The sequence below is a fragment of the Idiotropiscis lumnitzeri genome, chromosome 7 (assembly GCF_059441095.1).
Source record: "Idiotropiscis lumnitzeri isolate Australia: NSW breed Sydney's pygmy pipehorse chromosome 7, RoL_Ilum_1.0, whole genome shotgun sequence".
Classification (NCBI taxonomy): domain Eukaryota; kingdom Metazoa; phylum Chordata; class Actinopteri; order Syngnathiformes; family Syngnathidae; genus Idiotropiscis; species Idiotropiscis lumnitzeri.
Window position 1 is genome coordinate 5,727,946 of NC_142397.1, and position 22,494 is coordinate 5,750,439.

The following is a 22,494-nucleotide window of genomic DNA, read 5'->3' on the forward strand; positions in this document are numbered from 1 at the left end:
GTTTCAAACTATTCCCCGAATCGGTACTTTCTGATTTTTTACGATGGGTTGAAAAGACTCAAATTCAAGCCGATTATCGCTATGTGTTATTTGGTGGATGTCTGTTTTCGTTGATATGTGGATTGACCCTCTTGTGTTGGATTTCATTCGATTATGAGGCGGAGACTGTCACGTGACCGACACGTCGCGCCCAAACTTCGGACAAACCATTAAATGACGTCCCAAAGTATCAACAAAGTGTCGGCGCGACTATGATTGCAACGCAAATAAAACAAGCACAGACAATTGTTGTCTCTATTGGAAGCTGTAAAAACATTCAAAAAAACAAAACAAAACAGCAACGAGGACAGTGATGAATGGCGCAGTGATGACTTGTTTGTCACACTCACCTTGAGCGAGTCAAAACAGGCGATGACTCGGCCGTTTTCCACTTGACAGCTCTTGGCGGGGTGGGCGAACTTGCACTCATTGTCCGGCCTCGAGCACGTCCCCCTCTGGAACTCGCGACACACCTCCAAAGTCAGCCACTTTGTGTCCCGGATCGGCGTCACGTTCACCGCCATTTTGCAGCAGGAGCGACAGCGGTTGCGCGAGCAGCCGAGGGGGGCTGATGAAGAATAATGTCTATCCAGCAAATGCAATTAGAAGCACGCCCGTGTGTTGCTAATGAGGATGAATAAGACAATGACATGGGGACATGAGAAAAGGTGGGCTCGAAAAGGTCTTTGTTGGGATTTGAGCCAAGGGAGGCCTCTTGAGGTTCTACCACCTGTAGCCCATCCTCGGGGCCCGCTTGCCTCAAATAGGAAGCCTTTAGCGGTCAGATATCGCCTCTCTCCTCGCCTCGCCGTCAGACGAGAGGATGGTAAAACATTATTGATCGTGTCGGCCCATGATGGGAAGAAGCAGGGTATGGGGGAGGAGAAGGGTGTGGCGGAGAAGACAACGAGAGCGATGAGCTTCTTCCCGCTCACAGCAGCTGATTGGATCTGTTCGTTCTCAGCATCAGGCTTTATCTGCACGGGAGGCCGGGAGGGAGGGGCTCAGTTTCAGCGAATCAGTGGTGCGGTGGATGGCGTCAGCTGCCCTGCGAGGCAGCGCTGACGAGTGTGGCAGGGTTCAGCGGAGTCCAAGAGCCACAGGCGGGAGAGTAAGAAGGCACTTCTCTCTGTGGAGAAGGAGGGAATCGTGTCAGTGGGGCAACAAACGCAAACAGGCGGAGATATTCACACCCATTTACTGTCAGTCGCTCCAAAGCAAATTTTTTTTTTGTCATGTTTCTCACACATTCTCTTTGGTTTTCAAATAGATTTCCGGTCCTACAGGGAGCAAGAGAGGGAGAGTGATATGCGCGGTTGTGTGAAGAAGCAATTGAGAGCCAAAATAAGTATCTTAAGTTGTGTTTAATTTCAGCAAGTGGATGAAGTGCAATGAATTCAGCCATCTCTACAGTGCGAGCCCGGTTCGAGCTCATCTGTGAATTTGCCTCGTATGGCAACAAGAGACCGAGAAAGGTTCCAATCCTATGCGCTCCCAGCTTGTTTTGCGGGACTTAGTCACTTGTGTGAACATGCCTAGGTGGCGCTACCACCCCCTTTGGTCTCTCTCAAGTGCTAACCACAAAGCGTACCCGTCAACAACAAAACATGGTGTATGACCTCCATAACCGTGTCCTTAGACGTTCGAAGCGCATCATGTGGTCAATTATGCGGAGAATAAATAGATGAGATGACCACAAAAGTTGTCTTTCGCTTGAATTAAATGACTTCATGTGTATCATATCACACATCTACGCAGCAATTTTCATGCATAACAGGTAGTGCTAAATTGAGTGGTATAAATCAAAAATCTATTTTATCTTTTAATTGATGCCACCATTGTTGTGCAATGCTGCATACGCGTGTTTGTGATGCATATTTTAAAGTCAGCGTTTAGAAATTTCAAGAAGGCAGCATTAACGCTGGCCTTTTTTCCCGAATGCTTACAACATACACATCTATTCAAATTATAATTTCAAAATTGACTAGGACTTGACATTAGGACAAAAGTATTTTAAAAGTCCAATTTGAACATAAACGAAGCAGATGATTTGATTTTCTCAGACGGCATGCAAATGTACTGGCTGCCATACACGCACCAGCGACACGACGCATATCAATGATTCCCACGGCGAAAAGGCCAAGTATGAGGCCAAAATACAGAAAGACACGAGAAATGGGAGCGTCATGAGATGATAAATATGTGTTGTGCAGCCTCTTCTCAGGAGAAATTTGCAGGATTACCTTCTTAAGAATGCCCTATTATTAGTGCAAAAAAAAAAAAAAGCACGTCTTTTGCCAGGCTTAATATATGGGGTGGAATAAATAAAAATTCTCATGGCATTTTTCAATCTTTACATTTTATTCCCGTACTCATGTTGTAAGTAAAATCTAGCCAATATTTTCTGTTCGCTGCCAGTTGATTAGAAGTGAGACGTACAGCAACTATTCGATTAATCGACAACTAATCGATTACCAAAGTAACTGACAACAATTTAGGTTATTGATTAATTGTTTAGTGACTTTTTTTAAAATGAAAATTGTACAAATACTTGGACTCCCGCCATGCTAACTGCTATCTAGCCTTCAGGCTAAGGTCAGGCAAAGCCAATGCCATTTAGCTCAAGGCAGCAAGTAGTCTTGATGTTATTTTCACACACACACACAGTTAGTCAGTGAGATGTTTGAATTAGGAGGGCTCATAGTACTTTAAGACGGCCATTTTGCCGCTGCGTTCAAAATTTCTCTATACACCGTCTACTTTTTAGCCCTTACCTTAGCACATCTAACTGTGCGGCAGACATGCAAACCAATCGGTTACCCTTCTGAAAAAACAGCAATAAACGTTGTTTGACTCAACTGTCAACCAAGTTGTCAGTCTTCCCAATCCCGTAATGAGATGGATGTAAATCAGAGTTGGCAGTCGGCCACTGAAAAAAGAGACGGGGGGCTACGTGAGCGTACTTATCAAAGGGAGTTAAAATACAGTAAAGAGATGAAACTCTCTTCCATGTCCTCATTAGATCGGCTCTGACCAACACATTTTGAACTCCTCGCTTGCGCACAAAAAAATAAAAAAATACTCTGGGCACAGAAAGCACCCTCATGCCCACATGTTGTTACATCACTTCTTCATCCCCCGCTCACTACAGCAGATGTGTTTGTGAATACGCTATTGTTAGGTGTAGAAAGTTTCCAGAAAAGAAAAAAAAAAAAAGAATACATCATGTCATACTTATTATTGTTCGCTTGTTTTCAAAGAGACAGACCGGTACAGAAATCTAAAATTCATTTCAGACTTCTGTTGACTTCATTTGATAATGCCAGCCATCACTTTAGAATGTGACATGTGGATGAATGTATTTTGTTTGATCATAATTAACTTAGTGCTGCTGAAAAATTGGAATTATTGGGGAAATTATGCCAATAGCACAGCATGGTTATGGTTTACTCTCTGGCAGCTCTGGTATGATTGAAATCATCACAGTAACATTGTTTTAAAGGGTAGAACAATTGTTGCACCAAAAAAAAAAAAAACAGGACACAATTGGAGAAAACATGCCTTAAAAGTCACACGAGAAACTAGAATTCAAAACATTAAGACCTTTTTGGGGGATTTTTGTGTGACACTTATTCCCCAAAAAAGGACTGATTTGGATAAAGAATGTGGGATGACAATATAAACACAGTTGCTAACATTAGCCATTAGCAATAGCTGCTAACAGGCTAGCCACTGACTTGCGAGCCCCGTTCACTTCGAAGCTGAACGCTTCAGTGACTCTGTAGCATGAAACAACAAGAATGTCACATTTGACAAAATGTGAACTAAGAATAGCCAAGAAATGAATACAGTTAAAAAAAAAAAAAAAAAGGAGAAATAATAATAATGTGGTTTTATCCGGATTGGGCCAGTCACATTGGTGGTGGATGACTTTTTGAGGCCAAAGCTGATATTTTGAGCTGTGTGTGCGTGTGTATGTGTCTGTGTGTGCGTGTGTGTTTAGTTTAAACGACTACATCTGGCAGGAACTGTCCTAAGGAGGGAGCACTGGAAAGATGGCGGCCGTTACCAGACTATTAAGTATAGAGAAGCGCACTTTGTCCTGTCTTATGGCAGCAATCAAAAACAAAAACCCAAATGAAATACACATCCATATTGCAAGTGAATAACTTCACAAGTGTCAACTCCAAGTAGATGAAGTTACCAATAATAAATACCAATATTAAAATTCAAACAACATTTAGTTGGGCTGGACCGACCCCCAAATTCACATACCGTTAGCCTAATAGCATAATTTCTAAAGTCATTTTTAACTTCTAATCAATTTTTTTTCGGTAAAACCGCAATTACTATTGGTATCATCAGTCATGGCAGGTCTTAGTCCCACTTACCAACAATAAAATCCACATCCGCTATCCTCGCAAACATTCGCCGCTCAGTGGCATAAGAAAACCTCAAATACGAAAACCAGTGACAGCGCTAAACATGAAGCGAAACCACAAGACGACTGCTAAATGTGGACTGCTCAAATGCTACCAAAAGACACACACAACGAAGAAGTGAGCACTGAGCAAAGCTGTTTCGCTAATGGGGGCAGAATGTCAGTGAAGGACGAAAACCCATCGCTTATCCAAATTGCTCCCGCGGGTGAATGCAGACTTTAAATGAGCCACTGTTGTGACGGCATGGCGCATGCTACAAAACACACAATCTCATTTAAATTTAATAACAATTATCAGTTAGGGAGGAATGTTTTCATATAAATAATTTTTTTTCTTCAGATTTTTTTATTTATTGATTGTATTTTTTACTTATTATCTAGTTCAGTTGGCAGTATGTTTCTGGTTTGGTTTGCATAGCCGGCGGTTATTTGGAAAATGTCTGTTGCAACACTGTATTAATGCTGTGTTCTGTCTCAGACACAAAAATTATACAAGAATATAAATGTCTTATGTTAAACTGTTCGACAGGGGTGGGTGTCTTAAGATTTTTGTGGTTAATACAGAATCGTTAGAAAATGTTTCATCGGCGTGGCCTGACATGGGAAGATTCGAATCCAGAACCTCTCCGATATGAGTCAGATATGCTAACCGCTACCTATTATATTGGAAAAATTATATTCACATAAAAAAAAAAAATAGAGCCATGGACTAAGTATTTCAAACAGTAATAAGTTTTGCTGCAGTGTGGCAGCAAACCACTGCGCCTGAACACCAAACGGTTGAGCAAAGTCTCCCAAGCCTTTTTGATTGCTCAGTAGAAGAAAGTCCATCTCACCTATGGAGCTCTGGTGTCCATGCTGCCGTTTGCGCTCGAGAAATCAAACCGAATGCCACCCCCTCGCATTAAACTCCAATGACCGCATGAATAGAGGGCGAGCGCAAAGCATCCAAAATTGCAATAAGACAAGGAGGCGACCCCGCCGAGGCCGCCGCGTCACTCCCGTCAACGGCCGTGACAAAACGAGCCACGGCGATGGTCCGTTGCGTGAATAAATGAGAGTGTGACGGAACAAGGCTAAAACTGTGAGGAACGGTGTTGAGGAGGAAATAAATAAATAAAGGCCGTCATCAATAAGCATCTCAGTGCATTTGAATAATGCATGCGGCCATTTCCCATCGCCAGAGGCAACAGATACCGTATGATTATAGCATTGGATCCACTCCAGACGATGTTGACGAAGGGAGAGCGGTATAGAAGTCATATAACCCACCCACTTAATGCACTTTGACCCCTAATTCACAGTTTGGGATCAGAAATATTGTTTAATCCACACATGGGGGTGGACCAAAATATCATGTTATATCGTATCGATTAGTGGTGGGGCGCAATATCGATATTGTGATATCACATCGTCAACTTTTGCAGTATATTCTCAATTGGGGTTCGGACAAAATATCAACACCGTGATATATCACTCTATAACCTCTGACCAGTGGTGGGCGGTCAAAGCCTTCCAGGCCTTCTCTGCTGCTAACATACTCAAGAAATCATGATCTTTTTTATGATAATAATTCTAATAATTATATAATTGAATTTATATATTATATATTTATATGAGATTTGTTGTCCTATCAGAATTCAGCTGTCTTGTGTTGCTAGGCAGATTTCATAATACAGTGGCACATACTTTTTTTCGCGGAGATTACGAGTTGGTTACGGTGAGCCTTCCTGAAGGGGATAAACGTGACTTGTGACTGGATACTCACTTGTGAGGGGGGCAGCGCTATGCGGAATCGACACCCCGGAAAGTTGTAAGTGGCGACCATTTCAAAATCTAGAATATAGTCTTGCTTTTTTTTAAACCACAATGCCACAAAGGAGGGAAAAGTGTGTATGTGAGTTGTATCTCTTTAATCAGTGTCAAAACGTTGCGCTAATATCATAGCATAAATTACGCTGACTGTGACTCTCAACACTATCAACAACAAGCGCAGTAATGTAGCACCTTGTTTACAGAACGCCATCGGATCCGGCGCTAATATCGTCGCTAAAACGGTGCTGCTCATTTGGCTCCACGGGATTATTTGGATGCTGGTGCCAATAAGCCTCGATATAGACAAGGTTATTACTTTTGATTCATGATCATAAACCTTCAAAACCAAGCGAAGGAGAAAGAAAGCCTGCTATTTATGTGGCGTCGGCCAAGGGCAACAAAAATCTGCCTTTGCTGCATTTGTTTTTTTATTACTATCAAAAGCAATATTGTGTCTGGATGTGGAGATGTGGAGGTGACCAGCGACCACCGGAAAGAAAAGAAAAACAAAGTAAATCAGGCTGGCTGTGACAATTTTTGCGTCAATTTGCCAAAGCAAGACCAAATGGTTTAAGTCCGGAAATTCAATTCAACAATCAGCAAAGCAAAGCAAAGAAGCGGCGTGGCCATCTGGTAATATGAGCGGTTAAAGGCTTGCTTACTGACTGACGCTGCTGCTGCTGCTGCAAAAAAAAAAAAAAAGCAGACGTCGGTATTACAAATGGCAACGTTGTGGATGTTGGACCTGAGCTGACCTTTACATTGATAGGACCGGCGGGAAAGGAAGAAGGGGGCATGGGGGTGGGGGGGTGGGGGCTCGGGGGAGGAGCCCAGTCGTCATGTCACAAGGTGGGAGGAGGCCAGAGGAGGAGTGGTTGAAGGCTAAATGTGGTTTTTGCCACAAGTTGCTGAAAGAAGGGCGCTTGGAAACAACACGGGAGACCATTTCAGTCCTACAAGGCGCCATTCAGGCCACACAAACATTTTTTACATTTTTTACAAATTTGACACAAGTGGCAGAAAAGCCGAGTCCCCTCTGAGCCTCTTCTTGGACTTCAATACCTCCAGAAGCAGCTGCTCAGCTGACCTGAGGCCTTGTGTCGGAGTGAAAGAGAGGAAGGAGCCAAAGCGAGCCAACGGCACCCAGTGGCGGGTTGCCTCAATATGAGTCGTGTGCTCCCTCTTGCGTGTTCCAGTTAAGAGGCGAGCCAACTGCACGCGTTCGAGCTCACCTGCGTCACGAATGAGGACGAAGCGCTTTAGAAAATGAATTGATGGACTTTCTTCCGGCTTCTGATTGGATGATGGCACACGGACACCACCTAAATGACAAAAAATGTACTTTCTGGTCTATGTTGGCTCTCTGATGGCACGTTTACATTCCAAATCTGTCTTTTGCATCGCCACCTGTTCTCCTTTTTTTTTCCTCATTTCAAGTCACGCATATGTCTCCCTTCTCCCCACAAATCTGCTCACCCTTCTGCTCGGCTGCACCCTGAGCATCATGTCTCCACTTTAATAGTGCGAAAACCCCTCCCTCCCAAGCCGGGTTGCTTCGCGCAACACCCTTGGCGCCGCAGCGGCGCGCAAATGTGCTGCAAGGTCACCGGCGTCGCTACAACAAGAGAAAGAGCATCGGTGGCAAGGACAACGTGGCTAATGGTGTCAGGTCCTCCGCGTTATCAATATGATGTAATATCTGCGACAACCTCATTACAGACACGGCTGGTAATCATTTTGGAGGTGAGAAACAAGGAAAGAGCGACCGAACAGCATGTCAATGATGTCAGTCAATCTCCCGAATGGTTTTTAATTATATCTTTAAAGCTCTCGATAACATCATAGAAAGAAAAAAACAAATCATCATATAATTAAAGACGACAAAAATAATGAAACATTTTTTGCTTCAGTTCAATGGTCGTTGTGCTGCTTCTTCTGCTATTCACATTTTGGCCACTTGGGGGCGTGGCAATAAAAGGAGACGGATGTTGTTCTACTTCATTTTACTTTTTAATCAGTTTCATTGATTTTAGTTTAATCATCATCAATTTTTTTTATTGTTGTTCTTTCTCTAATTTGTCTTTTTCATCATTGTGTTGGCCTCTTATTCAATATTAAATAAGAATAATTAAAAATAAAATTACCTAAATTCCGCCTTTATTCTCTAGGTGCTTATATTGAAGAGGGAAAAAAAAGAAGAATATTCAAGTTTGTCGATGGACTGATATGAAACACTTACATCATGATAAACTTTTTAACCATATTGCCCAGCACGAATGCCGTATAAAAAAAAATACTACAACAAAAAAAAAAAACACTTGTCTTATCAGTTTCAATATCTTTGTGTTACTGTTATTACTGAACCTCATGGATCACATTTCTTTCCAAGAAAAAAATTGTTTTAAACGTAACCATCTTGTCGCACAATTTTGTAGATGACTTGTGAACACCTCTGCTTTGCCAGCTTCACAATCAGGCCCACATTTTTAATTGACAGCAATGGATTAAGGCCAAATACATTCCCATTCCCCCAAACTTTGTTTCGCACTGATTGCTTATTTCCACGGAAAAGATCAATTAACATTTTAGCATCCCTCAATGGAGGTGTGGCAACACTGTCAGCATTTCCAATGAGAGCTTATCGCTTTTCCAGCTGTTCTTCCCCGCTTTTTTTTTTTACACAGATGCCATTACTAACATTGTATACTACCCACTGCGCATTTTCCGTCTGCATAGCTGCGCAGTTTTGTAAACGGCTGCATCAGTCGGGGTTAACGATACTGAAGAAGGTAAATGTCAAACCTGTAAAAAAATTAATAAATAAATAAATCAGCCTGCTCCCATTTGTGAGTCAAGCTCTTCAAGTGCACACACTTTGATACAAGCAACGTTATTAATAAAAATCATCATTAGGTATATATTAAATCCGACGACAGGTAATCATGTTTGCTGTACTTGGAGCAACAAATAAGAGATAAGCTCCCGGGGTCAATAAGTCCACTGCTTTTTTTTAAATGAACAATAAAAGGGAAAAAAATGCTTGAGGTCAAAAAGGAAAAGAAAAGTGATGGACATCCCTGCAACATTAATGAGATCGTACACCTCGCAAAGGGGACCGGCGTATTAATGAATAAATGACGCCCGCTGCGAGAATCCATGTCGAGCAACAGCTCGGCTACGCCCCTGCGAGCTTGCGATTGGACTCGCCCGTGTTGCCTTTGAGCGCTCATCATTCTCAAGTCGGACGAAGTCATCTCCGCTCATCGCGCCATCAGGGCAACGCCGGACTTGATTTCAATTCGGCACACACGCGCGCACGCAAGTGCGGACTGCTAAGCATGAAGCAGCAGATCTGCATCGTGGAAAGAGAGGACGCAAGTGAAGAGATGAATGGAAGGTCAACCGCGCCATTGATATTCAAGACTCGGGTGCATGAGTAATACGTGTGCATATGATTAACATTGACGCTATCTCTCTTGGAGAGCCAAGACTCGCTCTGAAAAAAAAAAACAACAACAAACCCAATGTGTGTGTGTGTGTGTGTGTTTCCGCCAGTCAACCGTCACTGTCTAGTAGTGTTTACATTCGGAAAAATATGACTGTAGTTAGGCTACATACCAGGAAAACTACTCACATGCTTGCCCGGCCACTTGTTACTAGGCAGAATTTGTGATTGTACCCCACAGACCAATGGAAAAAAAACAAAAAACAAAGCCATGTTCAAATGACTGCCAGCTGCAACAGGAAGTCAAACAGACCCTGAGAGAGGAAAAGAACACTTAAAAATCCCTGCTCTGTATTGAATAGAAAATAAAAACAAAGAAAGAAGAAGGAAGAGGCGCCATTTGTTGTTAGGTTGTGGGTTTGAAAGCGACTGGATTTTTGCTAGCTAGAATTTGTGATTGGTCCATGAAGCCCAATGGGGGAAAAAAAAAAGTGTCACGTGCCAGCCTCGCCCACTCGACTGGTCGAATGAGTGCCAGCAGCAACAGGAAGTCACACATTAGGGAGGTTTTTGCCCCCAAAAAGTATTGTACTCGCTGGATTCCATTGCTCTGGATCGAATATCAAATACGTATCAGAGAGAATGGAAAACAAGGCCATCTGTTGTCAGGGGATGGGTTTGAATGTAGAACACATATCAGCAAGAATATTCAGATTTATGCCGGACCACTTATTTTTAGTTTGTGTACAATTTTCAATGATCAGAAAGTCAGGAAGACTAACCTAAAATGTATTTCTTAAACGAACCAACCAACAATCGTTTAAATTGCTGCTGTGTATTAAATACGAACAAGAAAAACGGAGGCCACAGGACAGACTCAAATCACGCACAAAAAAAATGAAAAGACCGCGCCACATTGAATGCACGAGTCAACAGGAAACAAACGTGGGTTTCGGGAAAGGTTAATCAAGATGAGATTAGGGTGGCAAGAAAACAGTGGCACGGCAAAGTAGAGCGCCGATCGGGCGTAAAAGTTACGGTTAGAAATCCTCAAATGCCACAATGACTCACTTGCTGAAATGGGTCGGACATTCAACAATGTTACAATGTTGATGCGTTCATCAGGAAAGGTGCAAAGAGTCAGGTACGTGATTGAAAAGCGATCGCCCAGCATATATCACCTCTGACCCCCGTGCCGATTTCCCACCGGATAAGAAAAGCTGTGAAAACACACCAGCATCAGTGTTGGCCAGCAACACTGAGATTGAGCGTCTCCTGTATTTCCATCTCCATCCATTCATTTTCAACTAGATAAGTGACAATATGTCAAGATACAATATGAACCTCACGATACGATAGTTACCGTATTTTCTGGGCTATGAGCTGCACCAGTCTATAAGCCGCAGCGCCTTTTAACATGGCAACAACTTTGCTAATTAAAACAGAACAGACCCAAGAGAAAAAAAAAATCAAGATTTATCAAGTGTATTTTCTTAACTATAGAGTGGCCCCCACTGGTGAAAGAAAAATCCACAGAAAAGCCGCGCTGTTGTATTAGCCGCGTGGTTCAAAATCTAGGAATAAAGTATCGTCTTATAATCCGGAAAATACGGTCTCATAATTATATTATGATATTGTGGGGTGGTGAGCCTTATAGAGAATTCCATGATGCTGAAAAACTAAAACGGAATATTGTGTTTTTATACAGAAAAACGGTGGTGACAAAGAAATAGGCTTGGCCAATCATTTTATTGTCATGTTTTCTATTGGCTCAGTGGCGCAAAGAATGATGGTCTATGTTGTTCATTCTATTTTCAGATTAAGCGGGCAAAAAGCAATGTTTTTTGCCAGAGATGTGCTGCTTTTAATATCGTAACATGATAACAACAGTACAGTTGCGATTTTCATAGCCTGATATCGCCAATATCGTTACGGGTAAAGCGGGTGGAAAGCGATGTTTTTTGACAGGGGATGAGCTGCTTTTAATTCATTCACGAACACCCAAGTGAAAAAATTGATTTTTGACGTCTTTAGCTATCAATGGCAGTAAATGACTTAATATTGTAACATGAAGATAATGATATGGTTGCGATATTTATTTCATTTTATTTTATTCAAGGAAATGCCTCATTTACAGCACTGACAAGTTCATTAATATTGCAAAATGACAAGAAACTCATTGCATCATACTTCCTCAAACTGAGCCATACCAAATCGAAATTAAACGTTATCCCACTGAATATAATCAAATTATTCCACTTTAAAAAGAGCCATGCATGAATTGTAACACACCCTATGAGTAGAGATTAATGCAGAGTGCGCAAATTCTTTTCAATGCGTCACACACAACACGACACAAGAACTATCGCTAAAACACAACATTTTGCGCCGGGCATTCTCCAACTGTCAAAATGTTACGGTGATCATTCAACTATACCCCGTCTACTGCCGTCTGGGATAGACTCCAGCTTCCCCCCTGAACAGCCAAAAAGTGTTCCCAAAAATACAAGTTTTAGTGTCCGCATATTGTGCAAAAAAAGCATACATTGGATGCATTTTACTACCAGCATGTGGTAACACTAGTGCGGCGTAATGCCGCAGCAGCAGCAGCAGCAGCAGCGAGGGTGTCACTGAGTTCATGGACATAAAGCAAGCCAACGCCAGACTGGTCTGCTCCTCGCAGGAATAGCAATGGAGGAGGGTATACGTCTCTGTGTAAAGAGTGCCCGGCGATGAGAGCAAGCGTCCGAGACAGACGCAGACATAAAGGGGAGAAAAAGTGCAGGAGATGCAGTCGTAATAGGTGGGAGGTTGGTCAAGGGAGGAAAAAGTCTGGAAAAAAAAAAAAAAAAAAGATCCCGTGGGTGATTTTTACGGGCTTCTTCACCCGCAGAGCCTCCGTTATCATAAAGAGACATACCGTACACCGTGTCTTTTTTGCCTCCCTTGAGCAGACGTGTAGTGAGACAGGTGTCTGAGACAAACGCAAAGGGCAGAGATTTGATCTGATGTCGTTAGGGCGAGGATGTTCTGCATGTGAAATGCGGGTTGGTAAAGATCAGTGAAAAAATACTGGAAAAAAGGACGTGGGGTAGTGTAATGGTTCACATAGCTGACTTGAATTGGATTTTCTCAAGGTTGTTGTACGTCACAGAAACTAGCGAAATAATTAAAACTATAATTGATTTTCATTTTCATTCACAAAATCAAATAAAAAGAATTCTTTTAAAAAAAATGATAATCATAGCAAAAAATGATCAGGGCGGGTTGAAAAATCATTTACGAATTACTTAACGTGGCCTCTCTTTTTTTCACTTAACAAATATTCCATTTAAAAAAACAAAACTAAAACTAATAAAAAAATAAATTAAAAAGAAGCATTTTCTCCCAAAATAAAAATGATTAAAAATGACCAAACACACTGTAAAAACAAATTAAAATGAAATTAAAAACTAACTGGCAATGAAATATCCTAAAAAAAAAAAAAGAAATTACAACCCTGGATTGGCTCCACAATTGCCACACTCACGACACACCACAACCACCAAAACAACATTTTTACCCCACATTTTTTGATCGACTTGATAGTCTAATTTAGTCAACTGAATAGGATTTGACACAAAAGAAAGTAACAAAGTGGAAATGTGGCAAGGTTAGTTTAGATAAGACACATTTTATTTAAATCATCTCACCTGGCAGTCCTGCAAGGGGGTTTTAATAACCGTCCCTATCCATCAAAAAAAAAAAAATGCAAATAAGCCTCAAAACATGACAACTTTCTACTAGTTTCCATACTTTTTTTTGGTACAAAATATGGCTTAAAAGGAAATTAGCAGGAGAAAAAAACAAACAAATGGTGCAGCATCATGACTCTGATGACCACACACGATTTGATTTATGAATTTTGATGTCATGACCAATTCAGGAAATGCCAAGTAGAGTAGCGGTGACTCAAAAGTGCAACATTTCTAACGTGTGACTAAGGACCAAAATACTTCCAACCAAAACAATCTTGATGACATAAAGCCATTTCCAAAAATGGCCATTTAGTGAAGAAAACAGCAGTGTTCACTTCCAACCCCCCCAAATGCCGTGTCATAGTTCTTGGCATTGGATATCCACATGTTTGAAAGCACCATAAATCTGAAAGGAACTCACTCACATCGATGAGAAGTATATGGTCACCTTAGCGGGCGGCGAATGGAAGAAAAGCAACCAAGATCCGTTTGGTCCGAGACAACAAACCTCACAGTGCAATCTTGGTGTTTGTATAATGTACAGAAACGTGGTTTTCAAAATGATCCAATCAGGATTGCAGGCACTCTCTTCGCCCAGCAAGAAGACAAAAATGCTCCATATAGACCAGGCGTGGGCAAACTACGGCCCGGGGGCCACATGCGGCCTATTAAACGTTTTCATCCGGCCCGCCGAACTTGAAAAAAATGAAATGACTAAACCTTGTTACTGTTTTATTTTCCAAATACTCTGGTGTGTCAAAGACAAATATTTTGTTGTAATGCTTTTGTTCATTTTCATTTCAAATTTGATGTATTTTTTTTCCTCGATGAGGTGAGGTGACCAAAACACTCCATCCATCTGCTTCTGGTCCGGCCCCGCTGTCAAATTTTCGAAGCAATTGTGGCCTTCCTTAACATTTGTAAATGAGTATGTCTAGTTACTAGGGTTGGGTTTAAAAAAAAAATATATCGATTTTAATTCATTTGAAGAGCCCGATCCCGATTCATAAAACCATATATAAATATTTTTGTTCTTATCTTTCTAATCTTCTAAGTAGCCTCCTAGAACAGAGAAGCTCACAAGACTGCCCGATAGCAAAGACGAGAAACCAAATCTCCCGCCATTGTTTTTGTGGACGATGTTTTCTCGCAAAACGTAATGGCTAGCCTGCTAGCTAACGACAGCTGTACAGCGTGCCAACCAGTTCACCGTCGAAAGAGCGCGTTTGTGCCATTAATCCAAGAAACAAACGAGTAGCACAAAAATGCTAAAATCTTCATTCAAATTATTCATTTTAAAAGCTTTATCACTCTGCTTTGGTGGAATGAATGGAAAGCTTTACTCGTGTTAGCTTTACCGCTTATAAGGAAGTGTGACATCATAGTCTATTGCAACATTTTTTTTTACGTTATATTATGAACCTCTCCAGCATTTTGGTGCCGGTCCAAAAATCGGTGCCCACAGGGACGTTTCTGGTCGTTATTTCGCAACTGAATGACTGCTCTCTATTCACCATGAAATTCACGAAAACACTGACCACTGTACCGGCTCTCATTTTACCGTGCAGGTGTATTTCCTTCTCCCTCATAACCACGTAGATGTCATTCGGACATAAACATGTTTGCTTGTTTTTTTTTTAACGGCATGCAGTCATTTTTTCTCAGCCAGACCCGTCTCGGGGAGAGCGGCATGCGGCCGAACAGGCAGCAATGTGTCCACTTCTCCCGTGGATGACTAATGGCTCACGTTGACACGGTAATCTGCGGAAATCACAACGGGCAAACTCCGAGGGGGCCTGCTGTATTTACCAAAGATGACATCTTCAGCGAGTGTGTGTTGGGGGGCGTGACAGCTTTACGGACTGCTGGGAAAATAGCAATCACAAGCCGTTGACTGGCTCGTCTGCGATTTTGCCACTCGCCAAATGCACTCAAAGGAGTCCCCGCGGCCATTTTTTTTTCTAAATGCCAGAGGCGTGCTCTTGTGTTGTACTCCCGTCACCTCCCTGTGCCTTCACCTTGATCACAGCGAGCAGTTTTTGCTCTTTTATTGGATGCCTGCTGACGTTTTCCCTTTTTGTTCCCACACATCTGCATTCAACACATGACCCTTCAGCGCCAGAGGAAGAGAAAATCGGACAGATTTATGGTTGTTTTTTGTTCATATAATTCCGCAAATTCCAATCTGGGTTTTCTCCCTACTTGAACTTGACGTTATTCCCTGGTAGATTTGATATGGTGTTCTTTCCTCGGATGACCTTGTAGTTCTGAGCGCTCCGATCCGCAGCGACGCCTTTTTTTTCCCGAGCAGACATTAAAAGAGAAAGGCAGACGAGCCACGGGAGCAAAAAAGGGGCAGGAAGTGGAGGTGATGGCATGAGAAGGAGAAAGGCCAGTACTAGCTCCCGTCGTGACGATCAGGCGGGGCCACAAAATTGGGCAAGTTGACGGAACTTTATCCAAGTTGGCCTGCAACCTTAGGACAACTGCTTGATCTAATCAGCCGTTGAATGTTTTTGTGTTGCAATGCGCATCCACTTTCTATGCCGCTTACCCTGTTCAGGGTTCAAGTAGCTCGCGTATACAGCAGCGTACTCCAAAGAGAGTGTTTACCATCCAATCGCATGAAGTGACAGACACGCCGTTACACTGCCTGCATGGAAGTCAGCCGAGTGAACTTCTCCAGCTAAACCATTTTGAAAAATTATTTTTGTCCACTTTATTTTTCAACACTGCATTACAATAAACATCAGATTTATTATACATTAATTATTATTATTATTATTATTATATAATGATTAAAATATTAATCATACAGTCAATTAAGCGGTCACGATGACAACTTAACAAAATTTTACCAAACGACTTTTCATGTTAAAGGAAAAAATTAAATCGCTGTAAACATGTGGACTGCAAATACTTAAGCCCTTAAAGACACTAAACAAACTAAATATAATTAAATCCACCCAAGTGACCGAAATAAAGCAGTTCCGTTTTATAAAATTGTAGCCAGATTTGAAAAATTAAAAGTCAATTTGAATTAAAATGTTTATTTTGGGGGGCCCTATTGCTAACAAATGACATCAATGAATTCTGCCTAGCAACAAGTGGCCAAGTACAAATAAGTAGGGGGGGAAAGGCTGTTCTGGTCAACTACGTGAGTGTTTCACAACTTTTATTGAACGAAGGCAACCACTTAACATTAGAGAAAATTCTGGTAGGCTAGCAAGCAAAAAAAAAAACACCAAAAGTACAATATGAATGTTAAAATAAAGGCAAGCTTGTCTCATTTGCTCCTATCTCGGTACGGTTCCGGCCTCGACCCTTCCGGACTTATTCCTAAAAACTGTCATTTGTAGCGGTTGACGTTTCTGAAAAAAAAATCCTCCCTATATAGATAAATGAATACTGTTTGATTGACACCATCGCAAATAAATGATTTGTAACAAGTCCTAAAAATAGTGGAATGGCGCGTGCATTGCATTTGTACGGCACGGCAATCTACAGCGTTGCCTCACGGACGCTTCACTTGATGTTGAAAGTTTACAGCTCATTAAGACACCGATAATGACGCGGCATCGGGAGGGATGAAAAAGATCCAAATTGAACTTGTTGAAAGGCTGTCATGAGCTGCCTTGGTTGGAGCGCGGTTCTTCAATCCTGTTTTCCATCTCTCGGTGCGGCGACACATCTGAATCAAACAAATCAGCAAGGTCTGCTGACGCTGGATAACGATCCTGATCATTTGAATCAGGTGTGTTGCAGCAAGGGAGAGGTGGAAAACAAAGACAGGACAGCGGACCTCGAGGAACAGGATTGAAGACATCCGTTTCAGGATTTAGTTCATGTTTTCCTTGCGTTCCGTTGTCTGTTTGTTTCGTTAGGTAATTGGGACCACCTGCGCTTTGTCGTCCCAGTGCCTCGTGTTAGCCAATCAGCTCGCTCCAACCCTTTGTGTCTTGGCCAGCTGTTCCTCGTTGTCTCGTCAAGTTGTCTGTATTTAGTTCCCTGCTTTCTTTCAGTTCACTGTCAAGTGTCCTGTGTGTCGTGTCAAATTGTTTTTTTGTTCAAGCCAAGCCTTAGTCCGTTTTTTTTTTTTCTTTTCTTCTTCCTAGTGTCTGTTTTGATTCTTTAATCTGGTTTATTTTGGACTCTCATATTTTGGGTTATACCAGCCTTTTTGTTTTCTTCAAATTAAATTCCCCCAACAAATCTGACTCTCGCACAAAAATCCTAGTGCTAAAAGAATAATCGCGTTGACGGCATCAAAAGGGAGCATTTGATCCTTTTTCAAAGACCACACCTGAAATGTTCGGACGCAGTGCAAGTTTGCAAGACAGTTCAACAACTTATTTACTGTACAGGGCTGGCCCACAAATAGCCAAAATTTGCATTCGACGGACACCGTTTGGAATGCATCGGGAGTAAAAAAAACAAACCCTAAAAATTCTCCCCAAAAGGCCGATTACGAGTCAATATCGAGAAATTAACGACAACAGCTCAGAACATGGCAGGAGTGAACGATTAAAAGTTTGCTGTGTCTTATTTTTGCTGATCCCGTCAAAAACGGCATTGATCGATCAGCAAATTGTAACATTTCAACCAATCAGGGTTTTCCATAAAATGCAAGCCAAAAGTTTGAAATCAAGCACATTTAAAGCCACAATTGTTTTTTTGTTTTTTTTTCAATAAAACCCAGTCAACTGTGATTGTTGTATCGCCTTCCAACGCAGCACAGTTTGGAAGGCGTTCTCCTCCTCGATGACGCCTCTGCATCAAATCATCGCCTTTGCTAAACCTTTCGGCGTTAGCCACCTACATCAACGACCTAACTCGCGGCTACGCTCACGTTTCTCGACACAAGAATTCAAATAAAGTGCTGTCAAATTTGCAATTACAACCAATGCAAAATTCAATAACGACCGGTTGTAAATGTTCTCCTGAGCATGGCTGCCTACAGTGTGTATCATAAAATGCGTGTGTGTGTGTGTGTGTGTGTGTGTGTGTTTTGTCATTCATCCCCAAGTATGAGTGCACAGCATTAACAGTAGGACTCACACCACACTGCTGTCCAACTGGTGGAGTGTGAGAAATCGAGTCTGCCAAAAGCGAGGATGTGTGTCAACGTCTCAATGTGTGTAGGCCCGTGTGCGTGTGCGTGTGCGTGTGCGTGTGCGTGTGCGTGTGTGTGCCAACTATTCCTTGCAACATTAAACACTGACGCTCGCCCATTTGTTTGTCCGCTCAGCTCTTTTCCACATTAAAAGTGTCCCGCCTCACACTATTGCACATTAGTAAAAAAAGCACGATGCCCTTCTGCATGCTATGTCTACTTATACATGCGCGCGCACACACACACACACACACCCCCACCCCCGCGTACGCACGCACGCACACACACACACGCAAATATGTGCAGGGATCCGTCCCACTGATCATCCAGATGGTTGGTAAAATATTCCAAAAGTGATATGGCAGAAGAGAGCGGCACCAAGTAATCAGAGACAGCTCGTGCTCGTGTCGAAATGCATCCACACGCACACACACACACACACACACACACACACGCGCAGTCTCTGTCTCTCTCACGCACGCACACACGCAGAGTAAACAGACTTACTGTGCGCAAGGACTCTCATCTGACTGCTGCTGGGAGGAGAATGGAAAGTGAAAACCTCATGCTTGCTCGGCGGCACTCCTCTCTCCTCTGTCACTGCCTCCTCCTCCTCTTCCTCTGGTTTCCTCCTCCTCTTCTTTCTCCTTCTCTCCCTCTCTCCCTCCTTCCCTTCCTCGCTCGCCCTTCACTCCCTCTTGCGCCTTCCCTCTTGGCAGAGGCTCGCCGCATTCAGCACCGCGCACCCCGTCTCCATCTAAGGCAGCGCTGGCTAAACGTGTCACACGCAATTTATCCGCAGCAGGAATCTCATGGTCGGGGTCGTATGCAGAAAGGAGGAGGTGTGGAAGCGGAGGGGGAGGTTAATGAAGGGGGCGGGCAGTCGGGTGGTTCGGGTCTTGCCCAAACTTCTACTCTTGACACTCCTACAATTTCACATACTGTGAAAATTCGACGGAGAAGCGGGATTCCAGCCGGCCCCTCCCTCTCTCTCTGCATCTGCAGGCGCTAACTCTCAGCTATTTTACACGGCACCACCTGCACCCACACACCTTCCGTTTGTCTTGCCAGCCACAAGAGCAGAGTGAGGAGCAAAACAAAAAAACTGCATGGTAAACACAACCAAGGTCGAACACAATAGGTGAAGGGATGCGCGTTGACTTTAGAATCAATGTTTTCCCAAAGGAAATAATGGAAAGAGAAGTCATCGATTCCGGGGTCAACGTGTCGCCACCATAAAACCTCGGGCAACTTTAGGTGAAACATTATTAACTCATTCACTGACGTGGATGTTTCTATTCAGAATCCAACTGTTCTGTCTACAAAACTTCTGTAATGACGAACACTGCCCTCTAGATGGCGGTTTTAATTCGCTTTACATTTGGGATCAGCACAGCTTTTGAGTCGACGTTAAAGATTAGGACGGAAATCTTGGCACGTCACATTGATTATAAGGGAGTGAAATTCCAGCACGTTGGAAGTCGGAAGTTTTTTTTTAACGCCACCAGTATGATCATTGAGTTGCCCAGCCAATTAATTGGTTGGACTGCTAGTTTTTAATTCTTCAGGGGCAATCCTAAGCAACTTTTCAATTCGATGAAAATCATCACCTTGACACCAGAATGTCCGACAAGTCCGACTACTTCTTAATTGGTTTTCTTGTAGCGAACGTGCGCCGATTTTGCATCAACTGGTGCTCATATTTTTAATCATTTTTTTGTTGAGTGGGTTTTGAGGACGCCGCATCCGGCACCATTGACATTTTAATTTTAGGATACTCATCTGAAAAATATGGTGATTTTTTTTTTTCCTCTTTTCCCCGCCACTGCAACGTTTTTGTGGTAGCATCATTTTAAAAGCACCCATGAAGTAAAAGAAAAGAACCTTCAGGCGACTCTTGATTTCGGAAGATCAATTGTAAACGGAGGCAACACAAAGGCTGTTCATCAAGGATGTTTTTGGGAACATTTCCATTTGGCTTGAAGGCTGTCATTGGCAACAGACAGCCACAAGGAAGACGAGCGGAGCTGGGCTGCGTTCAAGTATTCCAAATTGATTTATTATTTTTTTTTCAAATTCAACAAAACAATTTACGCCTGACAAATACAAACGGCGTGTCAAACCTTCTGACTTGTATGAATCTAATGTTCTGAAATGGGCATTTACGTGTACTGGCCCTTAAACTTTCACTTAATTATTGTGGCTTTTAATCAAATGTGCGTTGTAGTCCGTAAATTACGAAAAGTGGATGTGAATAGGAAATTAGCCAGCAAATGGACTTTAGATAATGTTTATGAATTATGAAACTTTTGATCTTAGCCTCTCATCATGCACGGACACTGTTGTTTTTTATTTTTTTAATTCATACAAATTGTTGAAATGCAAAGACGGGTAAAAAAGGACGAGGACTGACGGGAACGCAGGATGATTATTTTTATGAATTAGGATGGAGGGACAAAGACGGAAGGGTGCCCAGGTTGCGGCAAAATAGAGCAAAGTGCTCATTTCTGTTCGTATTGCATTTCTTTTCACAACTTAAAGCCATTACCGGAAATTAACTTTGAGAATCAAGGATATGTAGTGATCGATTATTGATCTATTTGCAATCGTCTGTACAAGAAAGGCCTCTCAGTGTGACGCAGCAATAAACACACACACACACACACACACACACACGGTGCGGTGCAGGCTCTCTCTCCTCCACAGCATCCCTCCGCTCCCGGACAGCAAGAGTCCCAACTGTTGCCATGGCGGCAAACTCCATCAACATTACGTCATGTGCACGCATAAGTAGGTGCGTGTGTGTGTGTGTGTCAGGTGGATGTTACTAAGTGACTCACACTCACTGACGTGTGATTGCAAAAAAAAGTCATGTGTTTGGAATTTATCACGACATTGCTTTTTGTGTGGGTGTGATGAAACTGGAGCCTCCTCCACAGAGCACATACAACGGTTCTGTACGTGGCATGTATAAATATTTACAAGTCCAGCAGAAGGGGCGTAATCGTTATCGGCGGTATGCAATGTCAACTCGAAGACGACCCCCAACAACCGCTGACCCCCACCCTGTGTGACTCGCAAAAGGCCCTGGCGCCGCCTTCAAGCCATTGGGCCGAAATCACAAGATTATGATTGTTTACAGATGGGCTCTAAAAATACAAAGCGTGATGTCACTCCGAAGGGGAGAAACACATTTCTGCAAAAGGGAAGTTGTGTTTACTTCTCCCGTTGTGGGTTCACACAGCAGACGCAAGCCTCGAAATGATTTCTTGCGGGGCATACTGTAAGAACGTGCTTTTGTTATAAATGCTAACAAAAGCGTTGATTTCGGATTCTGAAGCATTTGTAGTCCAGAGCCATGATCAAACTGTCAATTACTGCGCTGGCAATTTTTGGACTTTCTATGACTTTTTTTATTTTTTTTTTTATTGTAGTTGCCTGTTACGGCAATACTCGTGAAGTTCATACTGTCGGACACAAATTCCTTGTGTGCTTTACATACTTCTCTGATTTTGATCTGATTGTGATGCATGCAAGTAGGGTGGCAAAGCTACGAATTTTACAGTTGGAGTGTTTCCATGGGAATAAACAAGAACAAACTAGGAATTTAAAATATTTTAGGTTTATCAAGAGAGGAAACGTAAATGTACGGTAATTAGAAAATGTATTTTTATATATTTTTTTTTTGCATACAAGTGATGCCGTGAATTACGAATTCATTTGTAACCCAAAACACTCATATCATTCTCCCTCATGGAAATGAATGAGAATGCCATAAATTCATTCCGAGCTCCGCACTATGTCCGATAATAAAAAATAGCACTCGAAAATATTGCACTTTTGGCTACATTACCAAATCATGCAGTATTGATATAATTAAATAAAACATGAGTTTTTTTTTGTT

General features: G+C 42.3%; 1 protein-coding gene across 4 annotated transcripts in view; it reads right to left on the minus strand.

The window, feature by feature from the left end:
* LOC148333219 (muscleblind-like protein 1) overlaps window positions 1-22,494 on the minus strand; it is a 65,740-nt gene that overhangs the window by 38,866 nt on the left and 4,380 nt on the right. For 3 of the 4 annotated variants that reach the window (XM_088300378.1, XM_088300382.1, XM_088300381.1), the window contains one exon: window positions 390-1,168. In XM_088300378.1, coding sequence (XP_088156504.1) covers window positions 390-563 — 174 coding nt within the window. In that variant the 5' untranslated portion in view covers window positions 564-1,168. Of the gene's footprint in view, window positions 1-389; window positions 1,169-19,097; window positions 19,419-22,494 lie in introns of those variants that run through there. The other variant, XM_088300380.1, reaches the window with a different exon arrangement.